The following is a 20,797-nucleotide window of genomic DNA, read 5'->3' as shown; positions in this document are numbered from 1 at the left end:
CTTCTCCAGTACTTTCATAGCAATCGTGCAGGTACTCACTCGACTTCATATATATATATATTTTTCATATTTGTATGGTTATACTAATTTAATGTACCAAATAAAACATAAAAAAAAACAAAAACAAAAGCAAAAAAACATTTTATGAAAAATGAAAAGCAAACTGCCCAAACAGTAAATGGTGGAGCTCAGTTGTGTCTAAAATGCCCCACCCGTAGCGAATTAGATGCATTTTCTTTTAAAATGGACGCGGAATGCACCCAATCACAATGCTCTAAAATTTCGTGAAAAGCAAGCTGCCCAAACAAATGCTGGCGCCCAATTTTGCTCAAAATGCCCCATCCTGTAGTGGATTAGAGGCGTTTTCTTGTTAAACTGGACGTGAACCCACCCAACCACAATGCCCTAATATTTTACGAGTGTATTTATTTTAAATTATAGAATCAAATAATGATTCTACATCTGTCTTGTAATTACAATGAATGCATCATTACTACTCTCATATATTTTATGTTTTGATTGTGATTCTGGTTAATCCTTTGAGAAAGTCAATGATTTTTTTGAACAGAAAGCAACTTAATTAATTTTAAAATACTGTATTATTGATTTTCACATTCCTTATCGTCTGCCGCGTTAAAAGGCTGCTACTTTTAGATAATTCTCCCTCCAATAAAAGTCAATAACAGGAGGGCAGCAAGCGAAAGCCGAATCATACTAATTTACCAATTTACCACATCTGAAAAGTATATTAAAAGAAGTAAAGGACACAAATAGATAACCAATCAGTGTTGGACATTTTTCTTTTTTATCATTTTTAAACGTATATCAATTTATAGACTCCTATTTAAACTATAAATAGGATTTAGGACCCGTGCTTCGCGACGGGACCATTAAACAGATTTAAAAACATACATAAAAACGTCAAATCCATGAACATGTTGCGTGTCAATGCGAAATCAGCTTATATCGTATTATGACATCGGAACTAAACAAAAGAAATAAACCCATCAATACCGAAATACAACAAATTATGACATGTTTGAACAAAAAAAAACAGCACGAAATGCGAATCGACGCAAACTCGTTTAGTATAGGCGGTATCGGCACAAATTTTTAAACATAAATTAGTCAGGCAAAAAAATATATTTTAAAGACGCGGTACCAAATGTTGAAACATGGATATAAAACAGATGGATTTAAATATGAAAAAGTTTCGATCATTATATAAACCAACTATAATAAATATTTAAGCAAAGTTTAAGAAAACGTTTAACTGACTAATAATACATGTAAAGCCGACAATTGCTCAAATTTAAGGTTTAAAAATCATCATCATCATCGTACTCAGTATATCCCACCAATAGCAATGCTATGGTAGGGTCTGAGGAGGGTAAGATGTAGACAGCCTTACCTCTATCCCATAGGGATAGAGAGGCTGCTTCCGGTGAGACCCCCGGCTCGATAGTAGTTTTAAAAATATAATTTATTAAATACTATAATTAGTTAAAACATTAAGTAAAATAAAAAGAATCAAAATCATATGACAGTGGATCTCTATAGTATTTTTGAAAGATAAACATATATAAATATAGATAACAAATAATAAAGTAAAACTAAACTAATAAAAAGATAAAATACAATATATACTTTATATCAATCTTGTAATCAATAAAATAATAAAAAATCGTATAGGAAAAGGAATAGTGGTTTTGTGTGGGAGAGAAAGTCTCCCTTTTAATACATATAATAATAAGTCATTGAGCTTCTGGTTGAGCTTGTGATGAAATGGTAAGAGAGAGATTTGTTGTTTCATGTGATAATGTTCAATTCCTGCCCCTTGCATATAGTTTTAGAGGCACAAATATGATGATGTGAGACTAGCATAAATAGGCCACGACACGTTAGTAGTTAAAACAGATAGATCACGACGCGCTAGTAGTTAAAACAAGTAGGCCACGACACGTTACCATGGGATAATTAACTCGTCATTTCGATAATCTAACAGGTCGTCAACGACAAGATAGCTTAGAGACAAACCTAGAAACTTGAATTAAGATAGACATATTTGAAACCACTTTTAATAATTGGGTCATTTTAAGAATTTTTCTTTTTTTAAACATCGATATGCGTAATTATATATATATATAACTTATAATAATAAAAATAAATGTGTATTATTTTTTAGTTATAAACATCCCTTTAGGTACTATATACACATGTACATATCTCACTGTACATAAAGAAGCTTTAGTACGTGAGCCCGCTTATAAATATATATACACGTTTTAAACACATGAGTTTACCAAGGCCAGATTCAAAACAAATAATCAAATGGGATACGCAATTGTGGTGCTAACGCATTTGCTTCATGGACTCGTGAAGCTAGCCGGATTAACCCCACAAACCATTGAAATAGAGCCCGGAACCTTGATGAAGATATGGGTTCCAAAGCAAACGGTAACCAAAAAAGACCACAATATCGTGTATGCACCACCCACCAAACCTGCAGTATTACTCCTTCACTCTTTCGCCATGGACGGTATTTTCACATGGTTTCTACAAGTTTTCGCTTTGAGTCGTGAATACTCGGTGTACGTGCCTGACTTCTTGTTCTTTGGTGGCTCAATCACCGATAGAAAAGAGCGGTCCGCGAGTTTTCAAGCTGAGTTTGTGGCCAAAGGGTTGGAGAAACTAAAAGTGGAGAAGGTTATATTTGATTATAATATTATTTCCTTGTATTTAACTGTTTATCTGTATTGTACTCCTATATATAGGCATATATATATCGTTTAGGCTAAGTATAAAATGAAAACCCACTTGAGTTAGGAAAACTCTAGAAACTTATTCTCAACCACATGTTTTTAATTAATGTTTAAATCTTATGGTCCACAATTAAAGTGAATAAGAAATGTAAATATAAATATAACTTTTTCTATTTCCTGAAAACATATATAAAAATTAGTAAAAAAATGTTAAAAAATAGCAAAACATTTTTTTTTATGTTTCGATGTTTTGTATTAAATGTTACAACATATATTACATGTAACAAAAAAAAACTATGTTACATAGGGTTTTCGTGAGTTTTCACAACTCAAGTAGGTTTTAATTTTAATCTTACCCTATCGTTTATTAGTAATATATAATACCTTACTGAAGAGGTAGGTCCCAGCAGAGCCCAGTTGAACCCGCAGGACTCACCTTGAAGAGAGACGTCTGCGCATAAACCAACTGGATCCGCAGGACCCACCATGCTCAGAGACGTGACGTCCTTACGCGCAGTACGCAAGCTGTTCCCGCAGGAAAAGCCTCCCAATGGTGAAGTACTCCGCCTGTCCCCGCAGCTGCGGATACAAGCCATCAGGGAAGGCTACCCGCACTGATAGCAAGGCTACACGCACAAGGCACTAACTCTTGCAACTTCAGTAGTCACCTGAAGGAATGAGCAAGGCGGGAATACTCCCGCCCAAATGAGCCAGTCCGTATGCTTCTGGAAGATCTTTTGTACTATACCTACCAAGGTATGGGTAAAACAGACGATCTGGCCAGACGCCCATGAACCAATCACAGGGTGACAGCTCACCGACAACAGTACGAGGAGGTGCACCCTCTAGCACTGTTTGTCACTATTAGCCGCTGCCTACTCACCAACCCTTACTGTGGGACGTGCGCAGCCTACAGTTGGTGGAACAGTGCATAGCCGGCAGTAAAGGAACAGTATACAGCCGACTTTGTCACTGTCGGCCGCAGCCTATCCACCAACCAGCATGGCTTGTGCGTAGCCCACTGTTGGTAGAACAGGAATACTATTCAGCCGGCTGTACCTTCTAGGAAACCTACCTTCGGCTATAAATACTCCAACTCCTTGGAATGGTAAGGACATCATCTGATATCTCATTATCTTATCTTATCTTATCTAGCAATCTCTCAATATACACTTATATTCAAAGCAATCTAGTCTGATTCTCACGCCGCATGGTGGTCACAAGGAGGAACCCCCCCCCCTTCTCAGTGACGAGCTTATGGTGTCTGTTTTGCAGGTCACCTGAAGAATAACCTTCTCTGCTGGACCTCATCCTCGTGGGAAACATTACTTAACCCCCAGATTATCCGTAATCTGTCCCGGGTCACTTAGTGTTTCTTCACTTACGAGGTTTTAAATATTTTACAGGTGACGCTGGTGGGGTTAAGTTATGGAGGGATGGTTGGGTTCAAGATGGCTAAGTTGTACCCTAACTTGGTCAAGTCTATGGTGGTGTCTGGGACCGTCATAGAGATGACTGAATCCATTAGTCGTGACTCGTATAAGCGATTAGGTTTATCGAGTTGGTCGGATCTTTTGATGCCCAAGACGTTAGAAGGGTTGAAGGTGATGTATTCCATTGGTTTTCATAAGGTCCCCTGGCTTCCTGATTTCATTTATAGAGATCTTCTTGAGGTAAAGGTTTTAATGTTTGATTCATTTCTTGCATATTATAAAAAGGTTAAAAAAAAAAGAAAAAACTATGTATGATTGTTTTTCTGTACAAAATGATAATTAGTTCATATCTAGTAACCTAATGATGTTGTCTTGTATATTATTTGTAGACTACGTTTGGTAACAGAAAGGAAAGAAATGAACTATTAGAGGAATTGGTGGTATCTGATGAAGATTCAACCTCTTGTACCACCTACCCCACACTCCCACAGGTAGCTAAATATTTATTATCTTAATAAATAAATAATATTATCTCATGTTATAAATTCACTTCAAAACATGCATCATGGCTATAAACTCACAGGACAAAAAATACTATTATGATTTTACTTAAAGACAGAATTATTATTTTCTTCTACAGGAGATACATATGGTGTGGGGCGATGATGACAAAATCTTCAATCTAGACCTTGCTATGACCATGAAAACGTAAGTTACGTTTTTTATTTTTTTGTTTTTTTGTAAAAAGAAATAAATAGATTAGCTAATTCATTTGCCATGTGTTTAAATCGTTACAATTTTATGACTCATTATGTTATGATCGAAAACACTATAAGTCTAATATATCAACTATGTTTTACTAATTTACCATAGGCAATTGGGAGACAAAACATCGTTGGAGTGGATAAAGGATGCGGGGCACCTAGTACCATTAGAGCAACCATTCAAATATAACGAACATCTTAAATGGATTCTCGAACGTGTGACGAAGTATCATTGACAGGTTGACTAAGAGGTTGATTGGATATTGAATCCCTAATGAATTGGATTTAAGGATATAAACACATGTTTGTATTTGATTGTAATAGATAGCAAACAAGAAAGTTTGGCCAATAGGCTGGAACTCTTCGGTTTCAAGTTTATCAATGTTTTAAGTTCCATTTTGATTTCCATTTTTAGGTGATATCTTTCTAGAATTTTTTCTTTTATCCAATTCTAAACTACACATACTACACATATTAAATCCTCCTAATAAACTAATGCCCCACTATAAGATTTGAACTTTTATTTCTTTGAATAAAAGGTGACACCAATATTACTTGCCCGCGCAAAACCCTTTTGTATTTATAGTTGTTAAAATAAAAATGACGAACCCTAACTATTTTAAACTAAAGACTCATTCTAGGATTTTCAAACAAACAAGTTACTTTCCAGTCTCGCTTGATCCTAATTTATTTTTTTATTTAGTAAGTTACAAAAATATTAGAAAAGTTAATTATAAGAATAGTTAACAAAATAATTCAGTTAATAAATATTTAATGAACAGGAGTTATTCAAGAATATTTGGAGGGGTGATTCTATTTACACCCAATTTTTTACCATTTGCACCAACTTATGTAAATTAATTAATTTAGATTTTTGTTTTTGTTTTATAAATTTGAATATATTATGTTTTATATTAAAAAAAAGTGAACATTGTGTTATGATGTGCTTACTCTATCTACCTTTTGGTATAAATTAGTAAAAAAAAAAAACGGAGTCATGTCGAATATAAAGTTTTACAATTCGTTCTAGCGCATTATAATAGAAATGGTTCCATTTTTTATAAAATTTATACCAAAACGTAGCTAACAGTATATATATCGAAACGCCATAATCGTTTTTGTACAAAACTTTATTTTTTTTAAACTTTTAAAGGAGTAACAAAAATATAAAATTAATTAATGGCAATAACTTGGTACAAATAGGGTAAGGTTGGGAGATATGAGGGATGACCCTGTCTTGCAAGGGTTCGAGTCTTGATCTCACCCGGTTTTACCAGCTCTTCGCTGTCGTGCCGTTTGGCGAGCATGGGGGTTGGGTTTTATCCGGGGAATCCCACAATAGGTGGACCGCTAGGGGCTTCGTCCGTCCGGACTCGTGGCCGACTCGGGCTACCTTTAGCCATTGTGGGCCGCGTACGAAGTACCCGGCGTTACTTAGTTGGTCGTTCCAAAAAAAAAAAAGTTGGGTGTAAATAGGAGGACCCGATTTGGAGTTAGAACTAAGAAATGATTAAAACACTTATTTTGATAAACAAATTTTATAAAAACATCTTAAAAAAATGAGGTCTTGGGAATCAAGGGTTTGTGGTTGGATTTAGGGGAAAGGAGATGGAAGAGGATAGTTGCGGGTGGGTGGCTCGTGGAAGTGGTCGCCAGGGAAGACAGCGTTTCTCTCCCCCGATTTTTCTCTGTTGTTAATTTGTTATGTTATGATTATTTCCAAATTGAATGATCATATTGTATCACAATCTTGATAAATGAGTTTAGTCTAACAACGATTTTGAAGAAAAGGGTTTGCGGGTTTGGACTCTCAGTAGAATCAGATTGGTTGCATGTTATGGATTCTCTCAAAGTCAATGAATTAATTTCAGATTTTTGAATAATAAGTTTTCTCACTGTATGCCAATTGATGACAAATAACAACAAAGGTGGTTACTTTTAAAATGGTGCTCAAGATTTGATATCTCATAGAGTGAGATCTCATAGTGTGAGTTGTAAATAATATATTTGGCTGTTTAAAAATAATAATATCTTTATAAATTATTTGTAGTGGTCTTAATATATTTGGTTGTTGAGATAGACAACACGAAAAAAAACTAAGAGCACATTCAATACGACGGTGTGACAGATTCGTTGAGAATGCTTGTCTGATATCGAATGTGGGTAGAGATGAAGGGGAGAAGCCACTGAGAAGGGGCGCCACTCAAAAGATTGTGGAGAGAGGGGAGGAGAGACATATGTCGTGATCTTGGACAAGGCATGTCGGCACGAATACAAAAATTATGTCACGCCTGAACCTTAACAACTAACAAGGCAGTAACACATTGAATTCACATTTTTTTTTTACAAAAAAAAGCCAGTTTAATGTGCAATTTGCTTATGTATTTTCTAACATTTCTTTACATTTGTATTATTAGCTATGTATTTCATATGCCTTTTATATTTTTGCTATATGTTAAAGATAGATGAATTTTAGATTGACCATATATCAATATGGTCGGCCACCAGCTTAAAAGATATGTCTATTGACGGATCAAAAGAAAATATGTATACGTTTACTCTTAAGTATTTAATATAAAGAAGATTGTGAATTAAAAATCTAACCTAAAAATGTTTTCAAAAAGATTATAAGTCACATTCTAAACTCCAAAGTTCTACAAGACTATAATTGGCCCAAGTTTAAGTAACAAATAATTATCCAGGTGACTTTATTAGAATAGCATGTGCATGATGACTATTATAGTACTATAGTTGCTAAGCATTGATATGGACATGACACCAAAGAAACTTAACTAGGGTTGTTTTGAGTGGTAACCGTTTAACAGAAGGCTCATGCACTTTGGTTTTTTTTTTTTTGAACTTGAGACGTTAAGAAAACAAAAGCTTCTATCATGTGGTCTAGTCCTACATGAACACACTTTATGTCTTTATTTGGCTGAGTTGTTAGACTCCTACTTGCAATGGACACACATCAACCGAGATGCTGAAATTAGGGTTGTAAACGGACCGAACCAGACTAGCTAGACCTTATCCGTGTTCGTCCGCTAAGCTTTTTTCCGGGCAAACAGACGGTTCACGAAAATTCTTCCTAACGAAAATTTGTGTTCGTGTCCGATCCGTTCATTAAGGAATTGAATTTGTTCGTGTCTGTTTGTTAATATTGTAAACGAACGCTAATGGACAAACAAACACTAACGGACCTAATGGACCCTAGTGGACAAACGAACACACGGACACTAGTGGACACTAATGGACAAATTAACGAGCACTAACAGACACTAATGAACATTAATGGACAAACATACATAAATGACTCTAATGAACAAACGAATATAAACGATTACATATTAATTTGAAAAGGTATAAACCTTAATGGCATTACCAAGTGGACGTTACCGGACGTTCATGAACACTATTGGACAAACGTGGGTTTGCCCGTGTTCTTTCGTTAAGTTTACCGAACAAAATTTGTTTGTTCATGTCCAGTTCATTTATAAAGAACTTTTGCCAAACGAACGCCCGGTACATCCCTGGTACAGACATGGTTTGTTGGAGTACAAAGTATGTAATTTTTTTCTTTTTTATTTAAATGCATTAAAAGCTTGTGTGGCATATTTATTATTATATTATTTTAAATTACAATAATCATGTAAAATAGCAAATACATATTTTTTATATTAAAAATGTGTATAAATAATTTGATTTTATACAAAAAACATATATTAATTATTGAATGTTTAATTTTTTTTTGTTTTTTAATTAGGGCTACTTGGTTCATTTAGATCTGAATAAGTCTTTATCCCATTCAGCAACAATGTAAGAGGCTGTTTGGTAGCCTCTTAATGGTCATTAAGAGGCTACCTCTTAATGACTCATAACCTCTTAATGGTTAAGAGAATAAGAGGTAGTCTTAAATCTGAATGATTAATTAAGAGGTAACCATTAAGAGATAGCCTCTTAACCATTCAGACTTAAGGTTACCTTTTAACCATTAAAAGGTTATGAACCATTAAGAGATAATCTCTTAATGGCCATTAAAAGGCTACCAAGTAGCCCCTTAAGTTGTTTAATCTTTTGGTTTTATATTAATTTTCAAAATATATTTTACTACCTTAAATATTTAAACTAATACGAAAAAAGATGATTTCAATTATAAAAAGAATTTTATTATTAAAAATAAATGTAAAACGTGATGATGATATGAAACTCTATGGGTTGATAAAGATGTTTACATAGTTTAAGAGAATATCGAGTGTTTTTAAAGAATATATAGAAATCTCATGTGGTAGCTATCTGTACGCGTTTATGAAAGCATTTAGCTCCTTAAAAGAATATGTTAACAATGTTAGTGTTATATATATATATATATATATATATATATATATATATATATATATGGGACGGTTCAGTTGATAAATGAAATTAGAGTGAAAAGTATGTGAAATAAATCTTGACTATTAAATATATTGATTAAAGGCCTACATTGATTATGGCATTATTGTAATTAATAGGATCATATTTTAATGTATTTTAATACATAAGGGTGTTTTAGTATTTTTCTTTCTAAACATAGCTTTGAAACTTGCAATTAATAATTAGATCCCACATTTTACGGAATCATAGGTTCATCATCTCACAATTAAAAATTTCTAAAGTACAAATATGGAAAGATATCTTTAAAAGCTGCAAGTGATTCAACAATTGTCATTACTTTTTTAAAGGTTCATTCTATATTGAATATAAAGAGAAGTATGGTCAATTTAATATATATTTTATATTTGGTAATAAAAAATTTTTATTTTTATTTTTATTATCAACTAAATCAGTGTAAGAACAACTATACAATAATGTAGGATAAATCATATGTTGAAATATTATGTATAAAAATGTGTAAGAAGTACCTATAATATAAATACGAAAAATTTTACATGTTACAGTGGTGATTATAAAAATATGGAAGGGTTTATTTATTTATTCTATCTTGTAGCATAATTGTATGTGTGTGGGTTATAGGATGTTTAGGATGTGTATGCTAATGTTGGATTTGTAGTAGGATTGTGTATGTTTTGTAGGGTTATACATAGAGTATGGTTACATAAGCATGACTATGGTTGTGTAGGGTTGTGTAGTGTATAGTCACATATTAGACGTACTTGTGTTTTAGTGTAAGGTTATACAACATAAGTTGTTTGTGTAAGGCTATGCATATTATGAATACATTAATAGTGAATATGGTTGTGTAATGTAGTGTAGGGTAATGTAATGAATACACTACACAACCATATTCATGCTTATGTAACCATGTTTATGCGTAATGTAGGATGGTTCTGTTTTGTGCAATGTATATGTATTATCTTTGTTGTGTAGGATGGCATTGTATGGTTTGTATCATGTTATAATATTTGTATTTTCTTTTATATAAATAGCCGAAAGAAAAATTTGCGTTTTTAGAGATTTGCAGAAAAAATGGTGGATGGCATTGTGGGATACAAGATTAGTTACGTGATAACGAGGGAATTGTCAGCTGGAATGCTAGTTACCTACACAGAATATTATCATGGTTATTGATTATGTAGGAATAGTATGTAAATAAGAAACAAAATGATTATAGGATGAAAATAAAAATTAAAAACCTTAAACTTGTAAACAATACACTTCCTTTTTCCAACGTGAGTAATAATGTTAATTTTGATTTCGTTATCTGACACGACCCAGTCACGGGAACAACGATATAGTCCTTCAAAAAACTCTTTTTAACCTCTTAAAAATAGTTATTCTAATTTATTTCAGAAAACTAATAATAATTCGAATCGTTTGAAGTATTTGTAATGTTTTAAAGATTATAAAACTAACAAACAACGCATTAATAAAAGAATAAAAATACGGTTGAATAATTATAAAAAAATAAATGGAGATCTTAAGCAAATAATGTATACAATTTGTTTTTTAAAATAAAATAACAAACCAAATAATATATTAATAAAAGAGTAAATATGAAGAACAATGTTCTTTCACAATTGGTATAGTATAAACACGGGTGAAAAACATTTCAACAAACAATATAAAATATAAACTACGCATCCAGTCAACACAAATATTTGACATAAGTTTTGAAACCTCAGATGTTACAAAAGATGTTAAACTATGTCTATAACATAAAAAGAAAATACTCTATAAATAAACAATGCAATGAATAAGAAATAAAGTAACATAAATAAACCATTAGACCTAAAAAAAATAACAAACACATATTAGTAAAAGATTTTGTAATAGTAATTGAAAACTAAGTTTACAAATACATACCAGCTTTAAACTGTATCACATTAAGTTTCCGAAAATCTCTTTGTAAACAACTTTATTTAATTTTTTTAAATGTTCCTAATTGTTCTAAAAAACATTTTTTTTTTCTTTTAGAGTGTTTTTAATAAATAATTTTCAGATATATCTATATTTTTATAGAATTTTTCATGTCATTTCTTAATAAATAAATAAATAAAACTTAAAGAACATTCGGTTTGATCATCATTCATCGGCTCTTCTTCTTTCCTCAAGAGTAAATTAAATCACTGGCAAGGTGGTTATTAATTTGAATAAATAGACTTAATCATGGAGTTAATTGCATTAAGTTGAATAAATAGATTTAAATGAAACAGAAACTTAAAAAGAAAGACATACATTTGATAAGGTGGTTATTAATTGGAATAAATAGACTTAATCATGGAGTTAATTGCATTAATATGAATAAATAGATTTAATTGTAGAATTAAATTAGAATGCTGATTTTAATTTAGTGGATTAAAAATAATTGTGAATATGTGGAAATTATTGATATGGAAATGTGATTACATGAAATCCTATGTGGATAGACTAGAATAATGATATGTGGAGAGAATCATCTTGCTTTAATATATTAGTAAGATTTTTTGATTTAATGTTATGTTATATACGATTTCTATAAATTAAATAAATGTTTTTTAGATCTAAATAACAACTAAATATATTTAATAAAGAATAATTTGAAACCTTCAAACAAATTAATACTTACCAAAATAAAATAATTTCAGTCTTTACCATTATGCCCTTTTCATTAATTAAAACACAAAAAGAAAAGAAAACTGTGATTGGTTTAAAGGATTTCTCACACTAATATGATTTCTTCATTTAACTCAACCACACACACACACACATATATATATACGCGAGAAATGATTTTAGGGTGAGAAGTGCGAGAAATAGATCTGAACCATTGATTGTGTTTAATAAATGGTGTACAATACAAATGACATATTAGTAATTAATTAGACATTATTACAACATGTATTTAATTCAAAAGGGTATAAATGTATTTTGTGTTTTGGCATCATTAAATCAGAATTCAATATCTCTTTTCGTTACCACTTACCACCATATACGCCTTAATTAATTAAATCGTAACCACAATTATCTTGTAATTAAGAGCTCTTATTCAAGAAATATTCAATATTTAAGACATTTAACCATGCGCTACATTATAAGTAATAGTTTTTGTGGTGGTATTTTAATCAATTTTTAGCCTCGTTTCAGTTGTTATATCTACACACATATAAAACCTACATACATAATTAACCAACGTACATACATACATATATGCATACGTACGTACCTACACATACCACATACATACATATATACCTACATACGTACGTACATACATACATACATGCACATATCTACATACCTACGTACTTACATACACACCTACACATACCTACACGTACCTACGTACCTACATACAAACATACCTACATACGTACATGCATCCGTGAGTACATACCTACACATAAATACAAGCAGTTGACGAAACTAAGTAATTAGGATGATGTAAAATTTTGTTTCATAAAAATATATTTGAAGCATTATGGTAAACACATGTTAAAAAAAGGCAAACTCATGTCTATGGGATGTGTAGGTAAAACATAGTATGTTGTCATGTATGATATGTAGTGCTTATTCGTAATATAACATTAATTTGAAGAATTGTGGGACACTAATGTTAACATGAGGAATACGTACAACACGTACAGTAATTAAAAACAAATAAAAAATAGTTACCATATTCAAATGTATAAGAAAAATAAAAATAAAAAATAAAATATTACTTGCAAATGTTTGAAAAATACATACATTAACCTCTTGCAAATGTTTAAGGAAAATAAAAAATAAAATATTATTTGAAACCTCCAACAATTAATATTTACCATATTCACACATTTGTGGAGATTACAACTATACCCTTCAACATAAATTAAAGATAAAATTAAAAGAAAAATTATGATTGGTTATAATGATTTCTCGCACTTCTTACACTAAAAACACTTCTGAAATAAACCTAATCATATATATATATATATATATATATATATATATATATTGGGAGAGGATCAAGAGAAAACTCATCTTTAGAGAGAAAACTTAAAAACTCCTATAAAATTAATTTTAATTAAAAATAAAAAAATATTTTCAAAATTTTGTTTTTGCTATTATTTTTATAATTTCTTACCCTTTGCTCGAAAAATATAAAAAAAATAAAAATAAACCCGCTATAATGCACATATGTATTACTGTGCGATACCGTTGTATTACACATATGTATTACTGTGTATTGTATTTTTAAGTTTAATAGTATTTAATGACATATATTCAATTTTTGCGTATTGTATATGTGCAGTAGTGTTGTATTATATGGAAAAAAAATAATAATAAAATAAAAGTCGATGTAGTGCACATGTACGTTAATGTTGTATTTACACATACGTACTAATGTGTATTCGATGTGCGTATTAGTCTTATATTGCATATATACAATAGTGTGTATCAAATATGTGCAATAGTGTTGTATTCTATGCAATACAACACTTTTGCATATATACAATGTACACTATCACACATGCGCACTACATTGACGAGATTACCGACAAGGTTTTTTTTTTTTTGAACCAATAACAACATATAAGAATAATGGGAAAAAAAACTTCAAAAAGAATTAAAAAAGAAAGTTAAAAATAGTTTTTAAGGAGTTTTTAAGTTTTCTCTATAAGAGAAGTTTTCACTTGATCCAACCCCTATATATATATATATATATATATATATAATTTTAGGATAAAATACATTTTATTCTTTACATAAAAACAGTGAGAACCAATTTGTTGTTATTATTAGGCTTGTTTTTATAAATGTTTGCTGTTATTTTTTGTTCGTATTTGTTGATTTCCGATTATGAGGCGTTATAAGTATTTGTTGATTTATATTTTGTTGTTATTATTAACTATTTTTCTTATGTTGTTATAAGTATTTTGTTGTTAATTTTGATTCTTTTGTTGTTATTGCTAGCTTTTTTTCTTCGTTATTATAAAACAATGCTTATGTAGATTGGTATGGTAGTTGAAATTGTTTTCTATGTTCTCATGTTAAGATTATTTTGTACATGAACCTTCCCATATATATATGTGTGTGTGTGTTCATTCTATTAGAGCATTCTCAGCCTATTCCTTATATTTTTGTGAGCTAGTTTTGTAAATTATATGCTATGGTTATAAGTGGTTGTGAGTAGAAAAAAAAGAAAATGTTAAATGGCAAAGTTAAATTTGGGGTTTCACTATTTACACCATATAATTTTTTAATAATTTTTGAAAATAGTTGTGAGTGAAGGAGAGAAAAAAGAAAATGATAAAGATATAAAAGTATATATACAATGATTTTTAATATAATTATATTATATATATAGATATATGATAAAGAATGGGCTATGAATGCTCTTACACGTTAAAGATAAATAAAATATGAGAATAGTCAAATGCCAATATGACAATGTGTATGTGTAAGTGTGTGATTTCTATTCTATTATTATATTTTGCATGCTTGAGTTTTTTAGGTTGGTCTTTTTAGACTTCATCAAAATAATGGGACACTTTATATATAAAGCATAGTCCTATCAATGCTAAGGCCATTCCACATGGAGGGACTTTGCCCTCGTTATCATTATGTAGGAAACGAGGTTTCGGAGCCCTTCTTCATAACGTTTCATTGTGGTTTGTCGCCTCATTATATATATACATATACATGTGTGTGTGCGTGTATGAGAAAGAGAGAGAGAGAAGGAGATTGCCCCACCACTCCCCCCCCCCCTGTTGCTCAGTCTTCACGCTACCGCTCCAACTCTTTGCCTGATTCAGCAACAATATATATAAGTCTGCGTGATTCAGACCTAAATTTAACTATTTAGAGGTTTTTCTGTCTGAAACCAAACAAACCGAAGTTTGAATGAATCAGATGTTTCTATCTGAATGGTTCCATTCAGATGTAAATAAACAGCCTCTTAGTTGTTTAATCTTTTGGTTTTAAAATTTTAATTTTCAAATTATATTTAACTACTTTAAATATTTAAACTAATACGAAAAAAGATGATTTAATTATAAATAGATTTTTATTATTAAAGATAAATGTAAAAAATGGTGATGATATGAAACTTTGAGTTGATAAAGATGTTTACATAGTTTAAGAGAATATTGAGTGCTTTAAAGAATATATAAAAATCTCATGTGGTAGCTAATCTGTACGTGTTTATGGGTGCATTTAGCTCCTTAAAGAATATGGTAGCAATGTTAGTGTTATATATATATATATATATATATATATATATATATATATATATATATATGTATATATATATATTATACATTAAAGATAAATAAAATATGAGAACAGTCAAATGCCAATATGACAATGTGCATGTCATGTTGTGATTTCTATTCTATTATTATGTTCAGCATGTTGGAGTTTTTCAGGTTGGTTTTTCTAGACTTCATCAAAATAATGGGACCCTTTATGTATAAAGCATAGTCCTATCAACGCTAAGACCATTCCATTCCATTCCATTCCATTCCATGTGGAGGGACTTTGTCTAACCACGTCATCGTCACGTAGAAAATGAGGTTTCGAAGCCCCTCATCATAATGTTCCATTAGGGTTTATCACCTCATTGTATATATAGATATATATGTGTGTATGAGAGGGAGACAGAGAGAAAAGTAAATGACCCCACCACTCCCCCCCTTTGTTGCCTGGTCTTTACACTACCACCACCGGTTATGCTTTTAGATAAACGGGTTAGGAGATGCGGGAGTGTAGACTCGTTTAATAATAATTATTTCATGTTTTCTCGGTTGGCCATACTGGGCTATTTCTTTTAATTAGTTGGGTTTTGTTTTAACTCAACTAAAGATATGGGCTTGGTAGTTATGCAATGGGCTTGGACCAGCTTGTTTTAATTAAACTTGGATTAAACCTATTGGGCTTGAAAGGATCCAGTTGCTTGAGCTTGCAATTGATCCAACAGTAAGTATTAAACTGATTAGAAAAAATAAAATATATCACATTCAATTAAGGTTGAACATAGAGCTTGTGAAGATGTATTGAAGAAAGAAAAATGGATAGTTTGTTGTCACATGGCATCAAACCATTTAGGTTGTGTTTGTTATCTAGGAATAAGAGACGAAAAAGAATAGATCATTGCAAGGAAATGGTGTCCAAGGATGAAAAAAATGATCAATATTGACTTGAAAATAAAAGAAAGACTTGTTTGGTTTTCCTAAAAAAACATAGCACAATACATATAGTAATAAATTGTACAAATCAACAAAAATAACATTCAGAAAACAGAAAGTAAAAATACAACATATTCAATCTACACATGAAGAATGTAATCAGTCAATACCACTTCACATCCACCATCTGCAACCATAGCTACCGCTTCACAACCACCGCTACAATCAACTAAATCCAGACATATTCTGTCACAGAAGCAACCTTTCATAATGTGTTTATTTCGTGTCCAAAGAACTCACCGATTCTTCCCCGCCTTCTACTGTATCATGTAATAAATAAATTTAGAACCCCTTGTTTGCAACAACTTACAAAGATTAAAGAAAATACTGATAATGATAATTAAGGCTTCTTAACTATTCCAGGAACAATTATGACAGGCGCGGCTTTGAAGTTGTGGAAACAATACTCACTCACACTTCCTTGTAACACGCTGAACACGTGAAGCAAAAAAAAATTAGCTTAAAAAGAAAACGCGTCAAATGGGTCGAAAAGATTTAAAAGAATATTATTGATATAATGCTTTCCTTTTTGCCCTTTATTTGTATCAAAAGGTGTTTCGGGTTAATCTAATCTGACACTTTAAAAAAATGCACATTTTGACCCGAACTCGTAATCCAACCTGCCTGTTTCACCACTTTCGAATATTACCTTTGCATTAGGCTGCGGCCTCTTGTACCCATGACAAGAGCTATAGGTTTCACTCTTTCTGCTTCCTTGCAAACTGCCTTACCCGCATCTCCTTCCACTATCCGAGTCACTATTTTTCCCTGTATTCATGTAAAGTTATAAAAGTAACAAATATAAACTTGGTTTTTATAATTTTATGCCAGTTCGGTTAGGTTATTTTAGTTTGGTTTTTAATATTATATTTCAGTTAAATCTGTTTCTATCGCACCCCTACACATACAAAGATACATAGTTCGTTTAACTTCCAAACACATACCAGGTTGTGTGTAGTGGGGTGGCGCCTCTACCACCTCACCCACATTTCATCCGTTAAACCATTTCAAGACTCAAGAGCATTCCAAAGGGTGCCAAAAGTGAAAGGCCCCCCTTGGGCGCGAGGCAAGGAGTGTGGGGTTAGTGATTTTTCCAACCAATCAAATTCAGCACTCACAATTATGCATATTGAAATACATAAGTACAGCGCAAAGCCTACGTGACACTTTCGTTTTCGTTTTTTAGCTAAACCCGCCGTAGTCTTAGAAAACTAGCGTTTGCAACAAAATGCAATACTTATTAACAAATTTAAAAAAAGGGAAGTAATCAATGTTAAGTGTAAGTAAACACAAATAAATATTTGCTCACCGAAGAAACCTTCAAAGCCTGTGTCGATAGTTTATCCATTAGCGTCTGCGACGCATCATACACAATTTTGTTCTTTAAACCTAATCATAACAAACAAATTCAATCACAACAAATCAAAATCAAACTAAAGATATTCGTGTTTAAGATCAATTCATTCCTATACGGCTATACTTAATTGCAGGTCCGTTTCCGAGGCTTAAGCCACTGCTAAAGACCCAATATCAAGAGAGACCCACAACATGTGTTTTTTAAAGCGTAGACCATAACAAATATGGGTAATTAACACTTAGACTAGTTGTTGTGGGGCTATAAAGCAAAACGGATCTTTGGTTTCGGCTTACTTCACAAAACTTCGAATCATATGGGAGGAGATGCAATCTGTCATATCCGTTCCCACATGCACATGTACCGGATGCACTTGCAATGTTGGAAAGAAGATGTTCGATATCAGAGAAAAGGAAAGATTGTACGAATTCTTGTTAGGGCTCAATAATGACTTCTCGGTCATTAGAACCCAGATTCTTGTAACACCCCGACCAAAGGCGGATTATACATCGGGGCGCCACATATTGTTTCATTACTCGTGACACTATTGGGTGTCAATATTTAATAAATATATTCATTCACGCATGCGCAACGTATACATAAGATATAAATAAACCAACATAAATTAATATATTATAAGGCAAAATATTCGAACAACAATAACTTGTCTTGATACATTTTAATCTAGGTCCAAAATAAAGAAAACTTCCTACGTGTTCACAAGCTCCAAAACAGCTACTGCAAACCTGAACATGTGTTAAAATAAACGTCAAACACTTGCGTGTTGGTGAGAAATCAAGTTTAATACAATACATAGATAACATAAATCTGCGCGCAACATGTGTATGTCTGGGTTTCAACAAGGGTGTAATCAGATCGGGACCAACTCTTAGAGACAAGACTGCCAGTGCTCACAATTGAGCTCACAAACAAGACTAACTGTGCAAGTGTAACAAAAGAGAAAATCATAAACGATAGTTCTCCCGTGTTCATCTAATGGTACCATGAAAACTGCGGAATAGACCGAACAACGCGGTTAATGATCCTCACATACAAATAACAGCCAAGTCTACGTCCTCATCACATGGGGTACTGCGCGACTAAAGTTCATAAACAAGTTTAAGACTCTAAGTTTGTATGAACACATGAACATCCCAAAACATTAAAAGCAAAAAGGGATTAGGTACGAGATTACTCACTTGATAAACGATGCGGTGTAAGATAAAGCAAGAACCAACTTTAAACAAGCACAAGTTAACCTATAATTAAAGATTATTGTTTTAACGATCTGTTTTAAGTCTTGATTATAAGTTAGCATAATTAATAAGTAACTTAAACAAATTATTATATATATATATATATTACCGGAAAAGCAGGGCAGAACAGGAAGGAAGACGGAGGCAGAGAGGAAGACGGCAGAGAGAGCAAGGGGCAAGAGAACAGGAGAGATTAAGTGTTTTGTGTGTGTAGTGTTATGAAAATATTATTATTATTTATAGAGGAACCCTAGGAGGCATAAATCCAGAAAAAGGGGAAAAGACCTTAACAGGATCAAGCAAAGGATATCAAAAAGCATAAGAATCCAAAAGCAAAAGATATGGAAAGATGTGGCAGCTGCAGAGGGCAAGATAAAGCTGTCAGGGAACAGTAAAAAGGCATGGGCAGGTCAGATAAAGGTACTGGTCAAGCATGGCAAAAGCAGATCTCAAAAGATTATGTCAGTCACTTTTTCTACCAACCAATGGGGTTGGTACGCATGCTGCGCCGAAAGTAACTATTCAGACATTAGATAGGTTAGGTCAACAGCTCAGAAGATAAGACAACACAAAAGCATACAGGCTGGATAAAACAGAAGACTAGACTAAAGGGTTCAGTGCGAGAAGGCTAAGGCGCGAAGGCAGACACAGAAGGTCAAGAGAGCGCGAGCGCGAAGGCAGACAGAACCAACCTTAACGCGTCGCGGAAAGAACTACATTTCCACGCGCACTGCGGGAAGAACCACATTTCTTAGCGCGCCGCGGGAAGAACTATAATTCTTCGCGCGTATCGCAGGAACAGATGGTCTTCACGCAGGATTCCTTGTAAGGGAGTCTGGCGCGTGGAGCTGCGCAGACAACCTTAGGCGGGAAGGAACAAGAGAGGGAAACAAGGCTGAAGGGCGGGACGGCGACAAGAGGGAAAAGAAGGCGGAACGAAAAGAGGAAGGGAGGAAGAGAGGGGACGGGACAGCGGGAAGGAAACGAAAGGCGGGAAGGAAAATACATTATTATTATTAAAAATAAAATATAAGTATAAATAAATACTAAATTATAAAAGAAAGAGATCGGGTCAGAGAAACGGGTACCTGGGTCGGGTCGGATCAGGGCAGATGTCACAGTCTCCCCTACTTTAAGAAATTTCGTCCCGAAATTTATCTCGAAGTAGGTTGCGCAGAGAACAGGTGCGGGTACTTGATCTTCATTTGATCTTCCCTTTCCCATGTAAACTCGGCTCCGCGCTTGGACTCCCAGCGAACTTTCACGATAGGGATGCGACTGCGCTTGGTTTGCTTAACCTCGCGATCCATAATCTCAACAGGCTTCTCAACAAAATGCATAGTTTCATCAACTTGAACTTCATCAAGTGGAATGTGAAGGTTCTCGTCAGCTAAACACTTCTTGATATTGGATACATGGAACGTTGGATGCACATTACTGAGCGCGGGCGGCAGGTCTAGTCTGTAGGCAACTTTTCCTACGCGCGCGAGAATCTTGAATGGTCCAACATATCGAGGAGCAAGCTTACCTTTCTTCCCAAAGCGGACAACACCTTTCCAAGGCGACACTTTGAGGAGAACAAGATC

The 20,797-nt window shown here is 32.9% G+C and overlaps 2 protein-coding genes across 2 annotated transcripts; one reads left to right on the top strand and one right to left on the bottom strand.

Moving 5' to 3' along the window:
- The first annotated feature begins 2,316 nt into the window (after nt 1–2,316).
- On the top strand, nt 2,317–5,261 carry LOC143617201 (uncharacterized). Its single transcript, XM_077089832.1, has 5 exons — nt 2,317–2,706; nt 4,169–4,435; nt 4,585–4,686; nt 4,836–4,903; nt 5,069–5,261. Exons 1-5 carry the CDS (start codon nt 2,332–2,334, stop codon nt 5,193–5,195), a joined length of 939 nt encoding a protein of 312 aa, XP_076945947.1. The 5' UTR covers nt 2,317–2,331; the 3' UTR covers nt 5,196–5,261.
- An 11,299-nt stretch (nt 5,262–16,560) lies between these two features.
- Nucleotides 16,561–18,065, bottom strand: LOC143617200 (universal stress protein A-like protein). Its single transcript, XM_077089831.1, has 3 exons — nt 17,911–18,065; nt 17,251–17,369; nt 16,561–17,032 (listed from the first exon to the last, which is right to left on the bottom strand). The coding sequence occupies exons 1-3, from the start codon at nt 17,947–17,949 to the stop codon at nt 16,942–16,944; spliced, it is 249 nt and encodes an 82-aa protein (XP_076945946.1). The 5' UTR covers nt 17,950–18,065; the 3' UTR covers nt 16,561–16,941.
- Between the last annotated feature and the right edge of the window lie 2,732 nt (nt 18,066–20,797).

This window comes from Bidens hawaiensis, unplaced genomic scaffold (assembly GCF_021521415.1).
Source record: "Bidens hawaiensis isolate Kalapana, Puna unplaced genomic scaffold, B.hawaiensis_p1.1 tig00053056_1, whole genome shotgun sequence".
Classification (NCBI taxonomy): Eukaryota; Viridiplantae; Streptophyta; class Magnoliopsida; order Asterales; family Asteraceae; genus Bidens; species Bidens hawaiensis.
Note: the sequence above shows the minus strand (reverse complement) of the source record. Positions and strands in the feature narration are given on the sequence as shown.

Coding starts and splice junctions, on each gene's coding strand:
- LOC143617200 (XM_077089831.1), bottom strand. CDS start 17,949: ATGGATAAACTATCGACACAGGCTTTGAAGGTTTCTTCG. Junction 17,370..17,910: donor AGGCTTTGAAGGTTTCTTCG/GTGAGCAAATAT, acceptor ACATGAATACAG/GGAAAAATAGTGACTCGGAT. Junction 17,033..17,250: donor GGCCGCAGCCTAATGCAAAG/GTAATATTCGAA, acceptor TCACGTGTTCAG/CGTGTTACAAGGAAGTGTGA.
- LOC143617201 (XM_077089832.1), top strand. CDS start 2,332: ATGGGATACGCAATTGTGGTGCTAACGCATTTGCTTCATGGACTCGTG. Junction 4,687..4,835: donor CCTACCCCACACTCCCACAG/GTAGCTAAATAT, acceptor TTTCTTCTACAG/GAGATACATATGGTGTGGGG. Junction 4,904..5,068: donor CTTGCTATGACCATGAAAAC/GTAAGTTACGTT, acceptor AATTTACCATAG/GCAATTGGGAGACAAAACAT.